Source organism: Carlito syrichta, unplaced genomic scaffold (genome assembly GCF_000164805.1).
Source record: "Carlito syrichta isolate Samal-C Ts95f unplaced genomic scaffold, Tarsius_syrichta-2.0.1 Scaffold315828, whole genome shotgun sequence".
NCBI lineage: Eukaryota > Metazoa > Chordata > Mammalia > Primates > Tarsiidae > Carlito > Carlito syrichta.
The window spans coordinates 262,562-280,139 of NW_007259924.1; the positions used below are offsets into that span (position 1 = coordinate 262,562).

Consider the following 17,578-nt stretch of genomic DNA (forward strand, 5'->3'; position numbering starts at 1 on the left):
TTGGAAGGCTGAGGCGGAAGGATCGCCGGAGCCCAACAGGTCGAGGCTGCAGCGGCTGGGAGCGGCCACTGCATTCCAGTCTGGGCGACAGAGTGAGACTCCAACTCAAAAAACAACAACAAAAAAAAAAACCTGTGGGCTCAGGCAATCCTTCCACCTCCGCCTCCCAAAGTGCTGAGATTATAGGCATGAGCCACTGCGCCTGGCCAATTTATTTACTTTATTAAGACTTCAAGCCGGGCTTGGTGGCTCAGTCTGTAATCTCGCGCTATGGGAGGCTGAGGTGAGTGGACTGCCCGAGCCCATGGGTTCGAGACCCGCCTGGGCAACTTGGCGAGACCTCATCTCTACAATAAATCAAAAAATCAGCCAGGCATGGTAGCGCGAGCCTGTAATTCTGGCTACTCGGAAGGCTGAGGCGAAAGGATCACCGGAGCCCAGTGGGTTGAGGCTGCAGTGACCGGGAGCGGTCACTGCACTCCAGTCTGGGCAACAGAATGAGACTACAACTCAAAAAAAAAAAAAAAGACTTGAAGGCATAATATATATGAAGTTCTTACCATGATGTCAAGTACATGTAGACTTCAATAAATACTCTTTTCTTTCCTGCCTCTCCTCATCCCCAGAAATTTCTGTAATACTTAAAGGAATACTGGACTTTTTGAAAATTCATATTCTGTCTCCTCCAAGGATAAAGCTCTGTTAACTGCAACAGAATGGGTTCCAGTACCCTAAAATTAATTTATACCCAATCCCTTAACACTCCACAACAGCCTTCTAACAAAATCAATCCCCTTCCTAAATTACCACTATAATCTATCTGCTTTCTCCATTCCTGATAATGAGTAGGTGAATGTTCTGGGAAGAACAAATGCTCAGTTACAGTTGTCTTCATTTTCTCAAAAACACAACTAGGCCCTGAGTGTACCTGCCAATCCCTCTCATTTTCAACAACTGTTATCATACCCCATCCCTGTCTTCAAGTTCACTATGCACATCCCTTGCCCTTCACCTCAGCCTGAGCAAAGCTGGAAAATTCAAGATGCTGTTATAATTTCCCACTAATTTCACTTATATTCACATCATATCTCCAGACCTCTTTCCCGTTAGGTTCAGAGGATCTCTCCCTCAGAGGATTTCTCCCTCTGTTTGCCCTTTATCCCTAGTAAACTCTTTAACTCTGCTGATCATGTACCACACTTATCTGTTGTACTCTGAACTGCAACAGGCTTCTTCTTCTTATTTTTTTTTTCAGCTGGAGTCTCACTCGGTCGCCCAGACTGGAGTGCAGTGTGGCCGCTCCCGGCCACCGCAGCCTCGACCTGCTGGGCTCCGGCGATCCTTCTGCCTCAGCCTTCCGAGTAGCCGGAATGACAGGCATGCACTATCACGCCCAGCTGATTTTTTGATTTATTGTAGAGATGAGGTCTTGCTGCCCAGGCGGGTCTCGAACCCGTGGGCTCAGGCAATCCACTCACCTCAGTCTCCCAAAGGTATGGGATTACAGGCTGAGCCACCGAGCCCGCCTAGGCTTCTTCTTAAACGTACTCAAGTCACGCCCACTCAAAAACATTTGCCTTGACTTACAGCTCCCTCTAGGTGGCATTTACTGCCCTTCCTCCTCTTACTCCTCCTCTGGCAAATGGCCTGTCCTCGCTGTCTCCACTCACTTGCTTCCCAAAAAGCCCCACTCACTGCCATCTGGCTTCCATCCCCACTATTTCTGTAACAGCTCTTGCTAAGGTCACTAATGACGTCCTAACTGCCAGATCCAATGGATACTTTTCAGTCCTTATCTAACTGAAATGCTCTTAGGCTACTAACACTGTTAAGCACTTGTCCTGGCAGCCTTGCTTGCTCCCAGGACCCAGCACTCTCCCGCCAGTTCTGGCCACACTGATTCTTGGCGTTCCCCACAGTTCAAAATTGCTTCCTCTGCTTTTCTAACTACATTTTCTGGGGGATTTTGCTCACTCTTGAGTTTTCATCCTTTAAGCTGACATGCCTAAATCTATATCTTCAACCCAGTCCTCTTCTCCAAACTTCAGATTGTTACTTGGACATCCTAGGAACCTCTAAATTATCCTTCACTGCTCTTATTTTCTCATTTTGTTCCTCTCCCTAGAGCTTCAAACTCACATACTGTTTTTCGTCACATTTAAGAGATCATCAATTTAAGAGGCACAACTAAGAAGGGGAATATATATTGATGTATGTGTGTGTCTGTGTGATACATGTACATATATGTATCTTGGGATTAAAGAAATATGATAAAAATAAATTCTGGCAGGACCCCCTCCATCTGAATATTCTTAGGAATGTCACACTTTATACATTTTAAACTAAACTCATTTATCTTCCCTCCTAAACCTCGTCTTTTTCCTAAAGCCTTCCAGTTGGTGGTACCAACAACCACCCAATCACCCAAGACCAAATCTAAACATCATCTTTTACTTCTCTCTTTCCCCCAACATCCCAATACAAATTTTACCTGCTAACTACTTATCAAGTCTGTTCCCTTCTTCTTTTCTCTACTTTCACTGCTCTCATCATTTTTACCTGGATTACTGCAGTGATCCCCAAACCTGGTTTCCCATTCAACCCTTTTAACTCCATCTTCACAGATGCAAGAGTGAACCACCTAACACAGAAATCTGACAAAGTCACTCCAAGCAAGACCCTTACATAATTCCTAATGAGGCATGCAATGTCCTCCTCATCTCCTAATATTTCCAATTCCATAATTTACTCCAGTAAAGTCTGAACTTTTATAATCCTATATATACCATGCTAGTTCCATCTCAACATCTCTTGGTAAAGGAATGCCCTTCCTTACCTGCCTCATCATATGCTCCTTCTTTCACGAAGACTTTCCTCTTCCTCTCCCAGACTGGGCTGAAGGAGTCATCAACTCTAGTGTTCTCACAGACTCCTAAATACAGACTGTGGATCCCTAACCTGAAAACCCAAAATCCAAAATGCTCCAAAAGTCAAACCTTTTGAGTACCAACTTGATACTCAAAGGAAGTGCTCATTGAAGGATTTTGGGTTAGGGATGCTAAAGCAGTTAATATAATGGAAATAGCCCCAAACCTGAAAAACAATCTGAAATCCAAAGAATTTCAGTTAAGGGATATTCAATCTGTAATGTAATACAATAGCTCTATAAATACTATGTATTACAGTTCTCTATGTATCTATTTCTCTAACTAGATAGTGAACTCAGAGGGCAGGGATTCTATCCTACATCTGGTGTATGCATAATGTCTAGAACACAGTAGCTACCGACAAATGCTAACATGAATTACATAATTCCTATTGTCTGACTCTTGGAGGGGGAACCCACCTAAAAAAATTCAAACTTTTTCCTTGCACTACACTCCAAAAAAATGTATGAGGGATTTTAGGTAAGAAATATTAAGCCGGGCATGAAGGCTCAATGCCTATAATCTCAACATTTTGGGAAGCATAATCCCAGTACTTTGGGAAGCTGAGGTGAAAGAACTGCCTGAGCCCACAGGTTCAAGACCAGCCTGAGCAACTTGGCGAGACCTCATCTTTACAATAAATCAAAAAATTCACTGGGCATGGTGGCACGTGCTTGTAGTTCCTCCTGCCTCTGGCTGAGGTGGGATCACTGAGCCCAGCAGATTGAGGCTGTAGTGGCCATGAGTGTGCCACCACACTCCAGCCTGGGCAACAGAGTGAAACTTCAACTAAAAAAAAAGAAATATTAAGATAATAGAATGATGTACCCTTAACAGAAGCCTTACTAAAAAACAGAAAACATTTGGCGCATGTATATGCTTCACATTTAAAGAGATAAAAAGGTCAGAGTAAAAGAAAAATGTTATAGTCAAGAGTTATTATAAGGGAAACCAGGTGAGGTAACTTTTTAAAACTTGCAAAAATATGAGAAAATGAAAAAATGCTTTCCTCTTTTTTTCCAAATTAAAGAATTCAACCTTTGGGCTGGGTGTAGTGGCCCACATCTGTAATCCCAGTACTCTGGGAAGCTGAGGGGGGGACAGCTTGAACCCAGGTGTTCAAGACCAGCTTGGGCAATAGTGAGACTTCATCTCTACAAAAAAAAAAATTGAAGATTAGCCAGGCATGGTGGCACACATCTGTAATTCCAGTTATTCAGGAAGCTATGGGGAAGGATTGCTTGAGCCCAACAGTTTTAGCCATGACAAATAATAATGAGCTGTGATCATGCTACTCTTCTCCAGTCAGGGCAGTAGAGCGAGACTCTGACTTGAAAAAAAAAATCCAATTTTTATTCTTTTTAAAATTATTTTATTTTTATTTATTTATTTTTTTTGAGTCGGAGTCTTACTCTGTCGCCCAGACTGGAATGCAGTGGCAATCTCACAGCCACCGCAGCCTCGACCTGCTGGGCTCAGGCAATCCTTCTGGCTCAAGCAATCCTTCCACCTCAGTCTTCCAACTAGCTGGAACTACAGGCGCATGCTACCATGCCTAGCTACTTTTTTGACTTATTGTAGAGACAAGGTCGCACCATGTTGCCCAGGCTGGTCTTGAACCCTTGGGCTCAGGCAATCGTCTCACCTTGGCTTCCCAAAGTGCAGGATTACAGGCTTGAGCCACCACACCTGGCCCAATTTTTATTCTTGCTTTCATTTAGAGTCATCACAATTCCACAGAGACAGGATGCAGAAGAAAATAACTGTAAATTGACCTGACACTCTAAGCTGCTATCCCACAAAGCATAGAAACTGGTCCACTAAGCAAAGTCAGGAAAGGAGAGCAAACCAGGGGAAGAATTGAAAGGGATGTGAGAAGAGCAGAGCACATGAGGGAAGCTAGGGCTGAGGGCCTTATATACCTTGGTGAAGGTGGTGGAGCCAGAGGCCATCAGAATTTGACGCACGCGGTTGTGGAAGCGCTGCATTGACTCATCATCCACACGTAGGAAACACTGAGCTGTTCGCTCCTTTGTAACCTAAATCACAAAGTCAAGGTTAACTTTTCTCAGGAACTGCCACAGGAGCAAGGGCCAACTCCGACCACTAAGCCTTCCACATCCAACGAGACTCAAATAACTGACAATGAAAAGGTATGTCTGTTTTCCTCACCTCCATTTACTCTGGAGGTACAGGAGTGGTAATGTTACTCCTAGCCCCCTTCCCAAGCTGTACCTCATTCTGTAGGTTCCAGACTCCATCCTTGTGTGTGAACTCCTCATAGCTGGTACGACATTTAGGCAGGATGCGGCACTCAAAGCCACACATGTTAAACAGCAGGTTGGGATTGTCCTTACTGTACACAGACACGAAGCTGTTCTCCCACTGAACTGTAGTCACTGACCGTGGCAGACGGTTCTTGATGTCCCAGAACACTGCTCGACCTCTGCCCACAGAGAACATATAGTCACATTAGTCTCCTGGAAGGAACTTCCCATCAAAGGCCAGACTGATGATATCCTGACACAGCTACATTTCTTCCACCCGGGATACAACCTCATAAATGCCCAATTGATGTCTGTGTCCCCCATTTGATGTCCTTCTAGCTCCCACAGCCCCATCTTAGACTCACAAGTTGACATCATGCTTCATGAGGCGCATGCGGGCATCTCGGGGCCAGCATTTCTTGTTATTATAGCCAACAATGTTTTCATTGTTGGGGTCAGGGTGCTCTGTCAGGTAACGCTGGATCAGGTCTCGAGCCTCATCTGCTGTGAACCTACATCAGACAAGGATTATTGCTGAGGCCCAAATACACTGGGATCCCCTGAGTCCTCCAGCTCCATGGATGGAGACCCACCCCACCCCATCCCGACTTCATTCCATTTTAAAGCCCCAACCCAATAGTAAGCTAACTAAGGTATAACAATTGCTTTTAGCAGCCGAGTATATACCTCAATGCCCTCACCTGAAAAAAATATGGATGCGATCAATGTATCTGCAGAAGAGACGAATGGGGTGGGCAGCCTCAGTGGCTATGTCCTGGAAACTGAGAAAGTCATTTGGCATCTGAGGGGGCCCAGCCATCTCACTGGCCCGGTGCAATCCCAATACAAGCAAATCCATAACCAGGCCATAGTACTGCACGATGAATGAGGCAAACTGCAGGCCTCTGATAATCCCGTATGAATTCGTATGATTCATGTCCTAGAAAGAAAAGGTTACAACTCTTAACAATCCATACCCATGTCCCAGGATTCTCCAAGGTCTGCCGTTTGCTGTTTTCCTCTTCACAAATCTTGACTTAGTGGGCCAGACAACCTCTCCACACACAATTTCTCATTACAGTTTCTCAAGACACACCTTATAGTTGATAACAACATTGTTCTTGGCTGTCATGTAGTCAGCTATGTTATGGTCCACAATGAGTCGCAGCAGCCTATTAAGCAAGGTCAAGTCGATCTTTTCATACATCTTCTCAAAGCGTGATTCCAACATAACATTGCACTCGCCCTCACTTGTCTCCCACACATCCTGCAGATTATTGATGCCTGCAGAGTAGCAAGACAGGTCACCAGCAGTTAGAAATTCCCTTTCAGGCCGGGTGTGGTTGCTCAAGCCTGTAATCCCAGCACTTTGGGCAGTTGAGGCGAAAGGATTGCCTGAGCTCATGGGTTTGAGACAAACTTGGGCAACTTGGAGAGACCTTGACTCTACAATAAATAAAATTTAAAAAAAATCAGTTGGGTGTGGTAGCGCATGCCTGTGGTTCCAGCTACTTGGAAGGCTGAAGTGGAAGGATCGACTGAGCCCAGCAGGTCAAGGCTGCAGTGGCCATGAGCGTACCACTACACTTCAGCCTAGGTGAGAGTAAGACTCCAACTCAAAAAAAAAAAAAAAAAAAAGAAGTTCCCTTTCAGGACTAGTAACTATCATCACATTTCATAACCCAATCCTACTATCACTCAATTCATTCATCTGGATTGCTTTGAGTGTCAGCCTTACTCAGTTTAACACCAACACTATCTTTTTATTACCACACATCAAGAGTAAACCAATCATGCTGCCCATATGAGAATTTTGACACAGAAATCAATTCATCCCCTGATGCTCAAAGGGCAATTCCAGAAAAGTTCTACCTTGGCACCACTTGTAAACAAGCAGTGGAGGTGGTTCTGTGTCAGCAGGCTTGATCCAGGGTGGGAAAAGGCGGCGCTTGTCAGCTTCATACCACAGGTACTGATCCAGGTAGGCATCAGTTATCTTCTCCAGTGGCTCCACATCATACACTGGCACTAGGTGGCTATAGAGATCCATGAATTCAATACCCACCTGTGGGACAAGGAAGCTGGCTCACACCAATCCACCAATCACCTGAGGCAATCTACTACCTTGGCTGTCAAGAATGAAGAAAAACTAAAATGTGGGGGACATCTAACTCACTTCCTTAAAGGCTCTCTGTGTGAGAAGATGACGTTTGATGCGGGACAATGCCTCGTGGGGGTTGTCATAAGCTTGCTCAATCAGACCTAGCTCCTCCCTCTGAGATTGGTTTAGCCGAGACTTCACACTGACAAAGCAACAGAAAAAGTAAATGAGAAAACCAAGAGGAAGCAAACCCAGAAGGGATGGGGCTAAACTTTCTTTCTTTGGACTTTGATTATGATGCCATTCCCTCCCCATCACCTTCCCAGCAGGAACCTATCTACCCTACTCCTTACCTGTAAGCTTCCTTGAGCCGCTCCAAGGCCAAGATGAGCAACTTGGTGTCATGCTTGTAGGAGAGTGGGGGAAATGGGATGGGCGAGAATCTGCGGCTTTCCAACCAATGCACAGTGGTGGTATACACTGCCACTGCTTCCTCTGCTGTGATATAAGGCCCATCCTGCAAAGCAGACATGAAATTAGCTTCCCGCTATAGCCCAATCCCCCCAGGACAAGGCACAGTCCTAGTTCTGCAGTCCTCTCTCCCACCAACTCTGCCCAACCTTCAGGTAGTTGTGCTGCCGCTCCTGTTCTGCCTTTAGATAGAGCCGGGTGAGGCGGCCCAAGTTCTTCTTGCAAACAGTCTTGTCTACAGTGGCCCCACGACGAATCCGTTCTCGGTTATAGTGGGCAGTGTTGGTCCACCAGTCAGCCTTGGCCTTCACATATCGAAGGATCATATTCTCTATTGGCGTCGGTAGCCCAGGGACCTGAAAGTACAAAAGGCACAATCAAGCCAGGGTAGCCTCAGCTATTTAGGAGGCTGAAATTAGGACTGCTTGATCCCAGAAGTTCAAGGCCAGCCTGGGCAACACAGAGAGCACCATCTTTTTTTTGTTTTAAGCCAGATAGCCCCCTCATAAGTCTGGAATGGTAATCCTAACCCACATAAGATAGATGTTCATCCCTCCTTGGAGCTGGGGAGACACGAACCTTCCAAGGAATATTCGCTTTCCAGCAACGCCAGGCTTCACTGAGGTGCTGCAGGATTGTCCGGGCCTTGTTTTGTTTGATCCCCTCAGGCATCATGTCCAGAATGTCATGCATCACAGCTGCCCGAAGCTCAAGATCAAAATGTGATTCCACTCGCTGCTTTGTTACTGTCTTTGCCACCCCCTTTGAGTGTCGGCCTAGAAGTAAAATGACTCAAAGTGATTAAAAGATTCCTTATTCTTAACAAGGGTCTCTACCTTCACACCCCTAATTATGGTTACAATGATTTCATAAGTATCAACAAAACATCTATGTGCCTAGAACATGCAAAAAGATAAGCTCCCTCAAATATTCACAACCATGCTTCTGAGGAATTTCTACTCCAACAAATACATGATCACCTCTCAAAGCCATAGAAAAAAATCCATAAAATAGGATATTAGGTCAGACTCATTTGAAAATGGGACCCAGAACAGGAAGGGGTTCTCATACAAAGACATATACACATGATCTACTCTTGAAATAAGAACAGGAAAAACTGGATACAGAGAAAACCACTCACCTTCAAACTGCCGAGCCAGGAGGTTGCCCAGCCATCGCTCCAACAAAGGGGTAATACCACGCATGAAAAACAGCCAGACTCGCCAACCAGCAGCCCAGAAGCCACAGCCAGGGCCCTTCCCTACAGGGCCCTATGATCCCAAGCAGAAGTTAAGAACACAAATTAGTGATTCATTTATACAAAGAAAACTGGGCGGAGGTGGAACAGGAGGAGCATATGTATGGCAGTAGAGGGGAAAAAAAAGGAAAAACTGGCCAGATGCAGTGGCTCACACCTGTAATCCCACACTTTGGGAGGCTGAGGCAGGAGGATTGCTTGAGTCCAGATGTTCAAAATCAGCCTAGGCAACATAGTAAGACCTCATCTCTACAAAATATCAAAAAAATTAGCTGGGTGTGGTGGTGTACACCTATAGTCTCAGCTACTCAGGGGACTAAGACAGGAGGATCACTGAGTCTAGGAGGTCTAGGCTGCAATGAAATGCAATTGTGCTACTGCACTCCAGTCTGGGTAATAGTGAGACCCTGTCTCAAAAACTAAAAAATTAAAAAAAAAAAAAAAAAAGAAAGAAAGAAAGAAAAAGAAAAGGAAAAACTCTGGGATCTCAATGTTTAAAACAAGGCAGAGGCCAGGCACAGTGGATCTGTGCCAACACTCGAAACTAGGAGTTCAAGATCAGCCTAGGCAACGTAATGAGGCCTCATCTCTATGAAAAATTTTAAAGAAAAATTGGCTGGGCATGGTGTTGTATACCTGTAGTCTCAGTTACTTGGGAGGCTGAGGCAGAAGGGTTGCTTGAGCCCAGCAGGTCAAAGCTGCAGTGAACTCTGATCACGCCACTGCATTCTAGCCTGGGTGACAAAGTGAGACCCCAGATAAAATAAATAAATAAATTATATTAAACAAGGAAGTAAATGAGAAACTTTAAGGCAAAAACTAGGAACTGATATTCCCTATGTGGACTTACAGGTAGGTTTTTAGGGGAAGTGTTGATATTCACAAGGCAAGAGCAATAAGGACACACTGAGTATCTCTCTAAATAGATCTCTGGAAAGAGCCCCGACTACATGCAAAAATGAATAAAGATCTGAGAAAGTAAGTCAGTAAGAATGGGGTCTCACCGTATTGAAGCGATAATAGATGAGATGCTTCAGGTCTTTACACATGCGAATCTGTCGCATCAACTTGTATTTGTATCGATACATGCCAGTCAGCTGCCCTACGTGGGCAAATATATACTGCAATCCATCTGCCAGCTGCAACACAATTGCCCCATCAGATTTGGACCTTGAGCCAGCTCCTTGGTTAGCACAGGCTTCAATCAGCCTCCCCACCCAGGCAGGGGTCAGGAATACCTAGCCTCACCTGGAAGGCATCCACATTGCCCAATCGATACTGCACATGACTATCCACCACAAGCTTTGTCAAACGCAGAACTTCCCGACACAGATGGAAAGCATTCCCAAAACGAGATTTCTTTCTTTCCTGGAGAAGATGCAAAGAACAGAAAGAACATTCATTAGTATGGTTCCAACTAGATGTATGCCTTGACTAGGGGCCAGAGCAAAACCAATCATCCATCCCTCAAGCCCAGGAGACCCCTAAGGTCCAATGTAGGTACCTTGGTGGTGAGCGTTTTCACAGGCTTGAGGTTGAAGTTGTAATCTAGGTGTAGGTAGTTGAGGTTTTTACGGTGAATGAGAAGGTTCAGCATGTTGTATCCCTGGCGGCAAACCTGTAGCCCCACTTCTACCCAGTCCAACTTTGTGGACTGAAAAAATTTGGTAGCTTTGAAGGAGCGGAACAGATACCTAAGGTGGGAATAAGGAGAAGAATATAAGTTAGCCTATTGATGATTTCTGAAACAGAAGTCTGAGCAAGGATCCATGGGAACCTTACCTCTTCTTTTGGGCCTTAGGGGGCCGATGCTTCAGGGCATTCAGAACATAGTACTTAAGCAGCTTCTGGTAGGACACCCTCACTTTCACAGGCTGCCCAGCAGGACAATGCTCCCGATACCTGGGAAAACAAGACCAGAGTCTGGTCGTCTCTTTGTCCAGCCATGTGATAAAGGCTGCATACCCACCTAGTTGAAATCTTTTCTCCTATACATCCACTATCAAGCCTCTAGAATCCTTACCAGTTCTTGACGAGGGGTATGTCCAGAGCCCGACGGGTACGACCAGAGCGTAGGTTGAAGGGTCGTGGGGCCCAGAGCAGGGCAATGCCATTGGCTGTATTGTCTGTGTAGAGGGGTGTGTCCTTCAGGAAGGGCTCCACAAATTCTGGGAGCTCAAATTCCTCATCATCATCCGGCAATGGTTCCTGGCTCTGAAAGACGAATTCCCCAAAGGGTTTAGCTCCTGCTGAACTGGGTACAGACTTGAGATGAAAGGGAAACTCTTCAGGGCCAAGTATAGTGGCTATATCTCCCACTATGGAAACTGGGCTGGCTGACAAAAGCAGCACTAAAGGGCCAGTGCAAGGGGTCCAAGGGAGCAGAGAACAAGCCAAGGTCAACCAGGAAAGCAAGCATCACTCCTCACGTCTCAACTGGCTCGCCACCAAGCCTCCTAAAGGAGCCCCAGTACCACAGGAGGTAAACACTGAAATTATTTCCCACCCAGATTCCAAAATCTAGGCTTGGGAAGATTTGTCATGTTAAGGACACAATGAAACATAGATGAATGCTGAAAACATTACGCTAAGTGTAAAAAGCCAGCCATAAAAGAGCACGTAGGGTATGATTCCATTTATATAAAATATTCAGAATAGGCAAATCTATAAAGACAGAAAGATTAGTAGTTGCCTGGGGAAGTTGATGGAAAATGGAGAATAACTGCTAAGGGTTTCTTTTTGAAAGAAAATATTCTAAAATTGCTTATGAAAGTTGCACGACTCTGAGAATAAACTAAAAACCACTGAATTGTACACTTTAAATGAGTAACTTGCATGGTATGTTAACTATATCTCATTATAAAGATTTAAAAAACACACACACAATAGAGACAGACCAGAATAGACTATACAGGGCACCCAAGAGGGCGTGGAGGCTCAAACCTGTAATCCCAGCACTTTGGGAGGCTGAGGTGAGAGGAATGCCTGAGTCCACGGATTCAAGAACAGCCTGGGCAACTTGGCAAGACCTCATCTCCACAATAACAAAAATATTAATCAGGCATGGTAGTATGCACCTATAGTTCTGGCTACTCAGAAGGCTGAGGCGGAGGGATCGCCTGAGCATAGCAGGTCAAGGCTGCCGTGGTCGCGAGTACACCACTGCACTCCAGCCTGGGTGACAGAGTGAGATTCCACCTCAAAAAAAATAAGTAACATAAAAGCCCAGAATAATCACAGAAACCAAGATTATACCAATAACCTGTTTTAAACCAAATGCTGAATTCTCAAATTAGCTTACAGCTCAAAAGGAACACTTAACAGGATAGAACATGTCTCCCTCTAGCTAAGTAACACTTCAGCCATTTTCAGGAAGTTTCTCATTTCTAGTGTTCCTTCCTCTCACCTTAACTGAGTGCCTATGGGAGATGGGGTTGATCAAAGGATCAAAGTAGAAAGCTGGCAAATCAGGATCCTCAGTTTTGATGAACACAACATTAGGAGTATGGTACCTAAAATAAAAGAAAGAATCAACCAAAGTTCTTCTGCCCTGATGCAAACTAAATACCAGTCTCTTTTTTCCAACTATTGTATTCCAGCTCTTACCAGGTGAGGTGGACGTGGTGTGGAAGATTGTTATACAAGTAAGGAAAAGCAATCTTATATTCAGTGCGGATAGGCTGTCGGATGATGATCTTGTTAATATCATTGAATTCATTCCAATCTTCATCCCTAGTGTACAAAATCAAGGACAAGCAGACTAATTTGAAAGTTACATCAGGATTTTTTTTTTTTTAGTTGGAGTCTCACTCAGTCGCCCAAACTGGAGTGCAGTGGCCGCTCCCAGCCACCGCAGCCTTGACCTGCTGGGCTCTGGTGATTCTTCCGCCTCAGTCCTCCAAGTAGCTGGAACTACAGGTGCGCACTACCACGCCCAGCTAATTTTTAAAAATTTATTGTAGAGATGAGGTCTCGCCAAGTTGCCCAGGCAGGTCTTGAACCCACGGGTTCAGGCAATTCGCTCACCTCAGCCTCCCAAGGCACGGGATTACAGGCTGAGCCACCGAGCCCGGCTTACATCAGGATTTTAAGGCTCAAGACTACATTTTACTCAACCCAAAATGCCTAAAATCCCTACTCTCTTTAACTTACTGTAGGTTGATATCCCGAACAAGAGGTTCAAACTTGGGACCTCCAGGAATGGCCATATTGAGTGCCTTGGAGGTAAAGAAGGCTTTCAAATCAAATAGATAGAAGTAGTTGTCATCTACCAAATCTGTCAAAAGCTGATTGGCCAGGCGGTAGAGAGTGGACATCATGGGCAGTGTGAATTGCCAGCGCTGATAAGTGGAGCCATTCACATACCTAGGAAGAAAAAGGAGGACCCAAATCAATCAGGCAACTAGCCAAATTTATTGCTCTCCTAGGGTTCCTGGATTTCTGGAACTCTCACTTAAGTGATAACCACCCATCACTCACTTCCTGCTATCCCTCAGTGGCTGGTGGTCGTAGAACCAGTCCAACACAGGGGCATCCTCCTCAGGGTCCAGCTCTAGTTGAATGGCCTCCAGTGGCTCAACATCTAGGATGTTGTCAGCATAATCCAAAGGAGGCTCCTCATCATCAAAAGGGGGGAAACGCATCCTCTTGAAGTGCCTCCTGTCTCTTTTTTCTCGACGCATCATAATCCACATTGACCTGGAAGGCAAGAATGTTACACAACCATTTCTATCCACTGCCCCCAACCACCACCACCACACACCATATTCTATCCTTTCTCACCCCCACTGGGAGATGTAGACAGGCTCAATGACCCAGGGAATTTCATTGACGAAGGAAATGGCTCCAGTGATGTGGTATAACACAGGCACGTCCCGAATCTGCTCCCAAGGCATAGGCATATTCTCTAGGAGTTTGAGGACTGCATGAGGCATGTACTTTAGGGCACTGCCACATTAGAAAGAGAGAAGACTATTAGAAATGACAAAGGATCTGCTACCTGTCACACACAAAGAGACATAGTTATCACAATACTTTCCACAGAAAATCCTGCCTTATGAATCCAAACCCCAAAGCTTAGCACAAAGGCCCTCCATGACCAGGAACCCTGCCTCCCCCGTTCAACTTTACCTTGTGCCACTCTTCAGTGTAAATTTCACAGACCCACAATACTAGTTATTAGTCCCTCCACATCAAGGATTATCCTTCAGAAAACAGCATTTTTTTTGAGTTGGAGTCTCACTACTCCGTCACACAGGCTAGAGTACAGTGGCACGCTCACGGCCACTCCAGCGTCAACCTGCTGGGCTCCAGCGAAACTTCCACCTCAGTCTTCCAAGTAGCCGGAACTATAGGCACATGCTACCAAGTCCACCTAATTTTTGGTTTATTGTAGAGATGAGGTCTTGCCAAGTTGTACGAGCTAGTCTACTCGCCTCAGTCTCCCAAAGTGCTGGGGTTACAGGCTGAGCCATGGAGCCCAGCCAACTGTCTCACATTCTATTCCCTTTGTACCTCCTCATGAATGACAAAACAGTCACCATACTTTACCTCAATCAGTTGTCTCATGTCTGTCATGCCACTAGACTATACACTCCAGAAAGATAGAGATCATTACTGCCTGTTCAATGCTATATTCTTAGCACAGTTCTCAAAAAAAAAATTTGTTTTGAGTTGGGGGGATCTCACTCTGTCACCCAGGCTGGAATGCAATAGCACAATCATGGCTTACTGCAGCCTCAAACTATTGGACTCAAGCAATCCTTCCATCTGTCTCCTGAGTAGCTAGGACTACAGGTGTATGCCACCACACTGGATAACTTTTTTGTTTTTTGTAGAAATGAGGTTTCGAACTCCTGGACTCAAGCAATCCTCTCACTTCAGTCTCCCAAAGTGCTGGGATTACAGATGTATGCCTCTGTGCCCAGCCTCAAAAAAATATTTTTGAAATAAACAAAATAGCTGGGCACAGTGGCTCAACCCTGTAAACCCAGCACTTTGGGAAGCGGAGGTGAGAGAACTGCCTGAGTTCAGGGATTCGAGACCAGCCTGGGCAACCCAGTGAGACCCTGTCTGTACAATAAACTTAAAAAATTAGCTGGGCGTGGTGGCACAGGCCTGTAGTTCCAGCCACTTGGAAGGCTGAGGCAGAAGGATTGCCTGAGCCCTGCAGGTCAAGGCTGCAGTGGCCATAAGCTTGCCACTGCACTCCAGTCTGGGCAACAGAATGAGACACCAACTCAAAAAAAAGAGAGAAAGTAAATAAATAAACAAAATATCCATGACTGTCTTAGACCAGTTTAATAAGTGGCTAGTGTTTTTGTGTCAAAATGGAACAGGAATTTGTACCTGTACGCACCCAATTTAAGGCCATAGAAAAACAAGAGTAGAAACACTTCTGGAGTTAAATACTCCAAACCTCAGAATTCTGGTCACTGAGGTGTAACAGGCTACCAGAGTACATAATGTCTCACTCTGGGTTTCAACCTGTTCAATGCTAGGGACATCTTATAATACCATCAACAGGACAAATTAAAGTACCAGTCCCAGATCAGAAAGAGAAGGACAATAGATTGCATAACTAGAAGATGTAGAAATTATCACAGAATCCTAGTGGTTTTCTCCTATCTCTTATAAATACCAAGATGGGCTGTCGGGCCAGGAAGGTGGGTCACATCATAATCCCAGCACTTTGGGAGGCTGAGCTGAGAGCATTGTTTTGCCCAGGAGTTTGAGACCTGCCTGGGCAACATAATGAGACCTTGTCTCTACCAAAAAAGAAAAAAGAGGGTCTGTCAAGGCAGAGTCCTGTTCCAAAAGGAGAGAGCATCTATTCAGGACTGCAACCCATGGGACAGGGAGAAGAGAAAAGGCCCAAAGTCTAGATGAAATTATTTCAGGATGCTCCTTACCCCAAGTAGACCCTTTTGTCATGGCGGAACTTCCTGTTGGTCATGTCTCCATGGTCACGTATGATCTTCCTGACATGCTCCGGGGGCATGTCTTCCTTCTGAGCATCCACAAACCCAAACTTCCGCTTTTCTGCATAGCGCTTGGCCTGCAATTGCTGCCATTTTCGAGCTACAAAAGCACCTCAGTTTAAAGAACTGCACACCCTCACCCCAGTAATTCCCGAATCTTGCCCTAAGGTAAGCTCCTGTGAAAGAGGAGCATCCAGCAGGAAGCATTTCATGCCAATTCCCTTACTCTTTTACTCTATTTTCCCCTTCATTGCATTTATTACTTCCTGACACTTTATTATTACAGGTATTGAAGTTTTTTTATTGTCTATTTCTCCCATTGCGATGTAAACCTTGTAAGGGCAGCAGCTGTTTTCTTCACTACTGTATTCCCACTAGATCAGCCCCTGCAATTAACAGGCGCTTAAAACGACTTGATTAGATAAAAAATCAAGTGGGGTTAACAACGGAGCTGACACCTACGACCTGCCAAAATAGGAGACAGGGAGTGAAAACTGCTGGCGCGCAAGCGCACACCCGCCCCGCCTCCGAGCCCGCGCACGCCGCATCCGTACTCCTTCTCACCTTTCTCCTGCAGCTTCTCTTCCGACATGTAGTCTGGTAGCGGGGCTAAAGGGCCGGGCACCGGGTTGCCCGGCCCTCGGTAAGGAAATACTCCGGCCATGCCCGGAGAATCTGAGGAGCAGCAGGAGAGAAAAATTAACGAGCAACAAGGCCCAGGCCCACAAGAAGCGCAGCAGGAATGTGTCCGAAGACCCCTGGCCTGTAATCCCGCCTCACTAAGAGTGCATCCAACCCGGCCCCTCAACCCGGCCCGACCACGCCTCCCGCAGCCCAGCCTTGAAAGCCTGCCACGCACCCCACAGCCCCTCACACAGACAGCCGCTTTCCCCTCAGCGCAATGGCGGCAAGTCTGCGTCCGCTCCGCGTTCCCAACACCGGAAAGTGCGCAACTCGGGTTCGGCAGTTGATCCAATAGGCGCCGACGTGCTCAGATGGATTAGGGAGCTCACCAATTAGAGTTGCATACTGCGCCGAAAGGGGCGGACCCATAGGCGGAAAGGATTTGAAGGCGAGGGGGTGTGGTCGGGGTCTCAAGCCCCGCCTCCCCCGCTTCCGAGGCTGTCTCTAAGGCCTCGGATACACTGCAGCGTCTAGTAAGCTCCTGGCATCGCACCCGAAAAACCGAGGCCTGCGGAATATTAATAAGTTTGCGAAAATTATACATTATTCTGGTAAATGTAGACTTTATATGGGAGCGAGCTCCAGGGCAATCAATCCTTTGTCATGCATTCATTCATTCAACCATTATTTCTTGAGTGCCCACTATGTACCAAGGATTGGAGACAGAGCAGGAAAAAAAGAGGTCACAGAGTAGCAGGAAGGCAGAAAAAAACTCGGCCTCTTACAATGCGATATGATGGGAGTTCCCCGCGAGTAGGTCATTTAACCCTTCCTGTGAAGCCAGAAAGGAATTAACCAATACATCTTTTAAAAAAAAAAAGGCTGTGAGAAACTCCCTTCCTTCTCCATTCCTTTCTCTCTCTCTCTCTCTCTCTCTCTCTCTCTCTCTC

At 45.8% G+C, this 17,578-nt stretch overlaps 1 protein-coding gene across 1 annotated transcript in view; it reads right to left on the minus strand.

Moving 5' to 3' along the window:
• Positions 1-16,966, minus strand: part of PRPF8 (pre-mRNA processing factor 8) — a 37,018-nt gene extending 20,052 nt beyond the window's left edge. Inside the window, exons 1-24 of the mRNA XM_008073370.2 lie at positions 16,864-16,966; positions 16,569-16,679; positions 15,936-16,104; positions 13,807-13,971; positions 13,504-13,722; positions 13,177-13,389; positions 12,631-12,756; positions 12,431-12,536; positions 11,048-11,238; positions 10,807-10,926; positions 10,529-10,718; positions 10,273-10,392; positions 10,029-10,163; positions 8,908-9,037; positions 8,346-8,542; positions 7,916-8,122; positions 7,649-7,812; positions 7,371-7,497; positions 7,067-7,259; positions 6,291-6,478; positions 5,896-6,134; positions 5,560-5,706; positions 5,163-5,373; positions 4,850-4,966 (exon numbers count right to left, since the gene is read on the minus strand). Of these exons, the coding sequence (XP_008071561.1) occupies positions 4,850-4,966; positions 5,163-5,373; positions 5,560-5,706; positions 5,896-6,134; positions 6,291-6,478; positions 7,067-7,259; positions 7,371-7,497; positions 7,649-7,812; positions 7,916-8,122; positions 8,346-8,542; positions 8,908-9,037; positions 10,029-10,163; positions 10,273-10,392; positions 10,529-10,718; positions 10,807-10,926; positions 11,048-11,238; positions 12,431-12,536; positions 12,631-12,756; positions 13,177-13,389; positions 13,504-13,722; positions 13,807-13,971; positions 15,936-16,104; positions 16,569-16,668 (3,774 nt within the window). The 5' untranslated portion in view covers positions 16,669-16,679; positions 16,864-16,966. The remainder of the gene's footprint in view (positions 1-4,849; positions 4,967-5,162; positions 5,374-5,559; positions 5,707-5,895; positions 6,135-6,290; positions 6,479-7,066; positions 7,260-7,370; positions 7,498-7,648; positions 7,813-7,915; positions 8,123-8,345; positions 8,543-8,907; positions 9,038-10,028; positions 10,164-10,272; positions 10,393-10,528; positions 10,719-10,806; positions 10,927-11,047; positions 11,239-12,430; positions 12,537-12,630; positions 12,757-13,176; positions 13,390-13,503; positions 13,723-13,806; positions 13,972-15,935; positions 16,105-16,568; positions 16,680-16,863) is intronic.
• Positions 16,967-17,578: the final 612 nt, after the last annotated feature.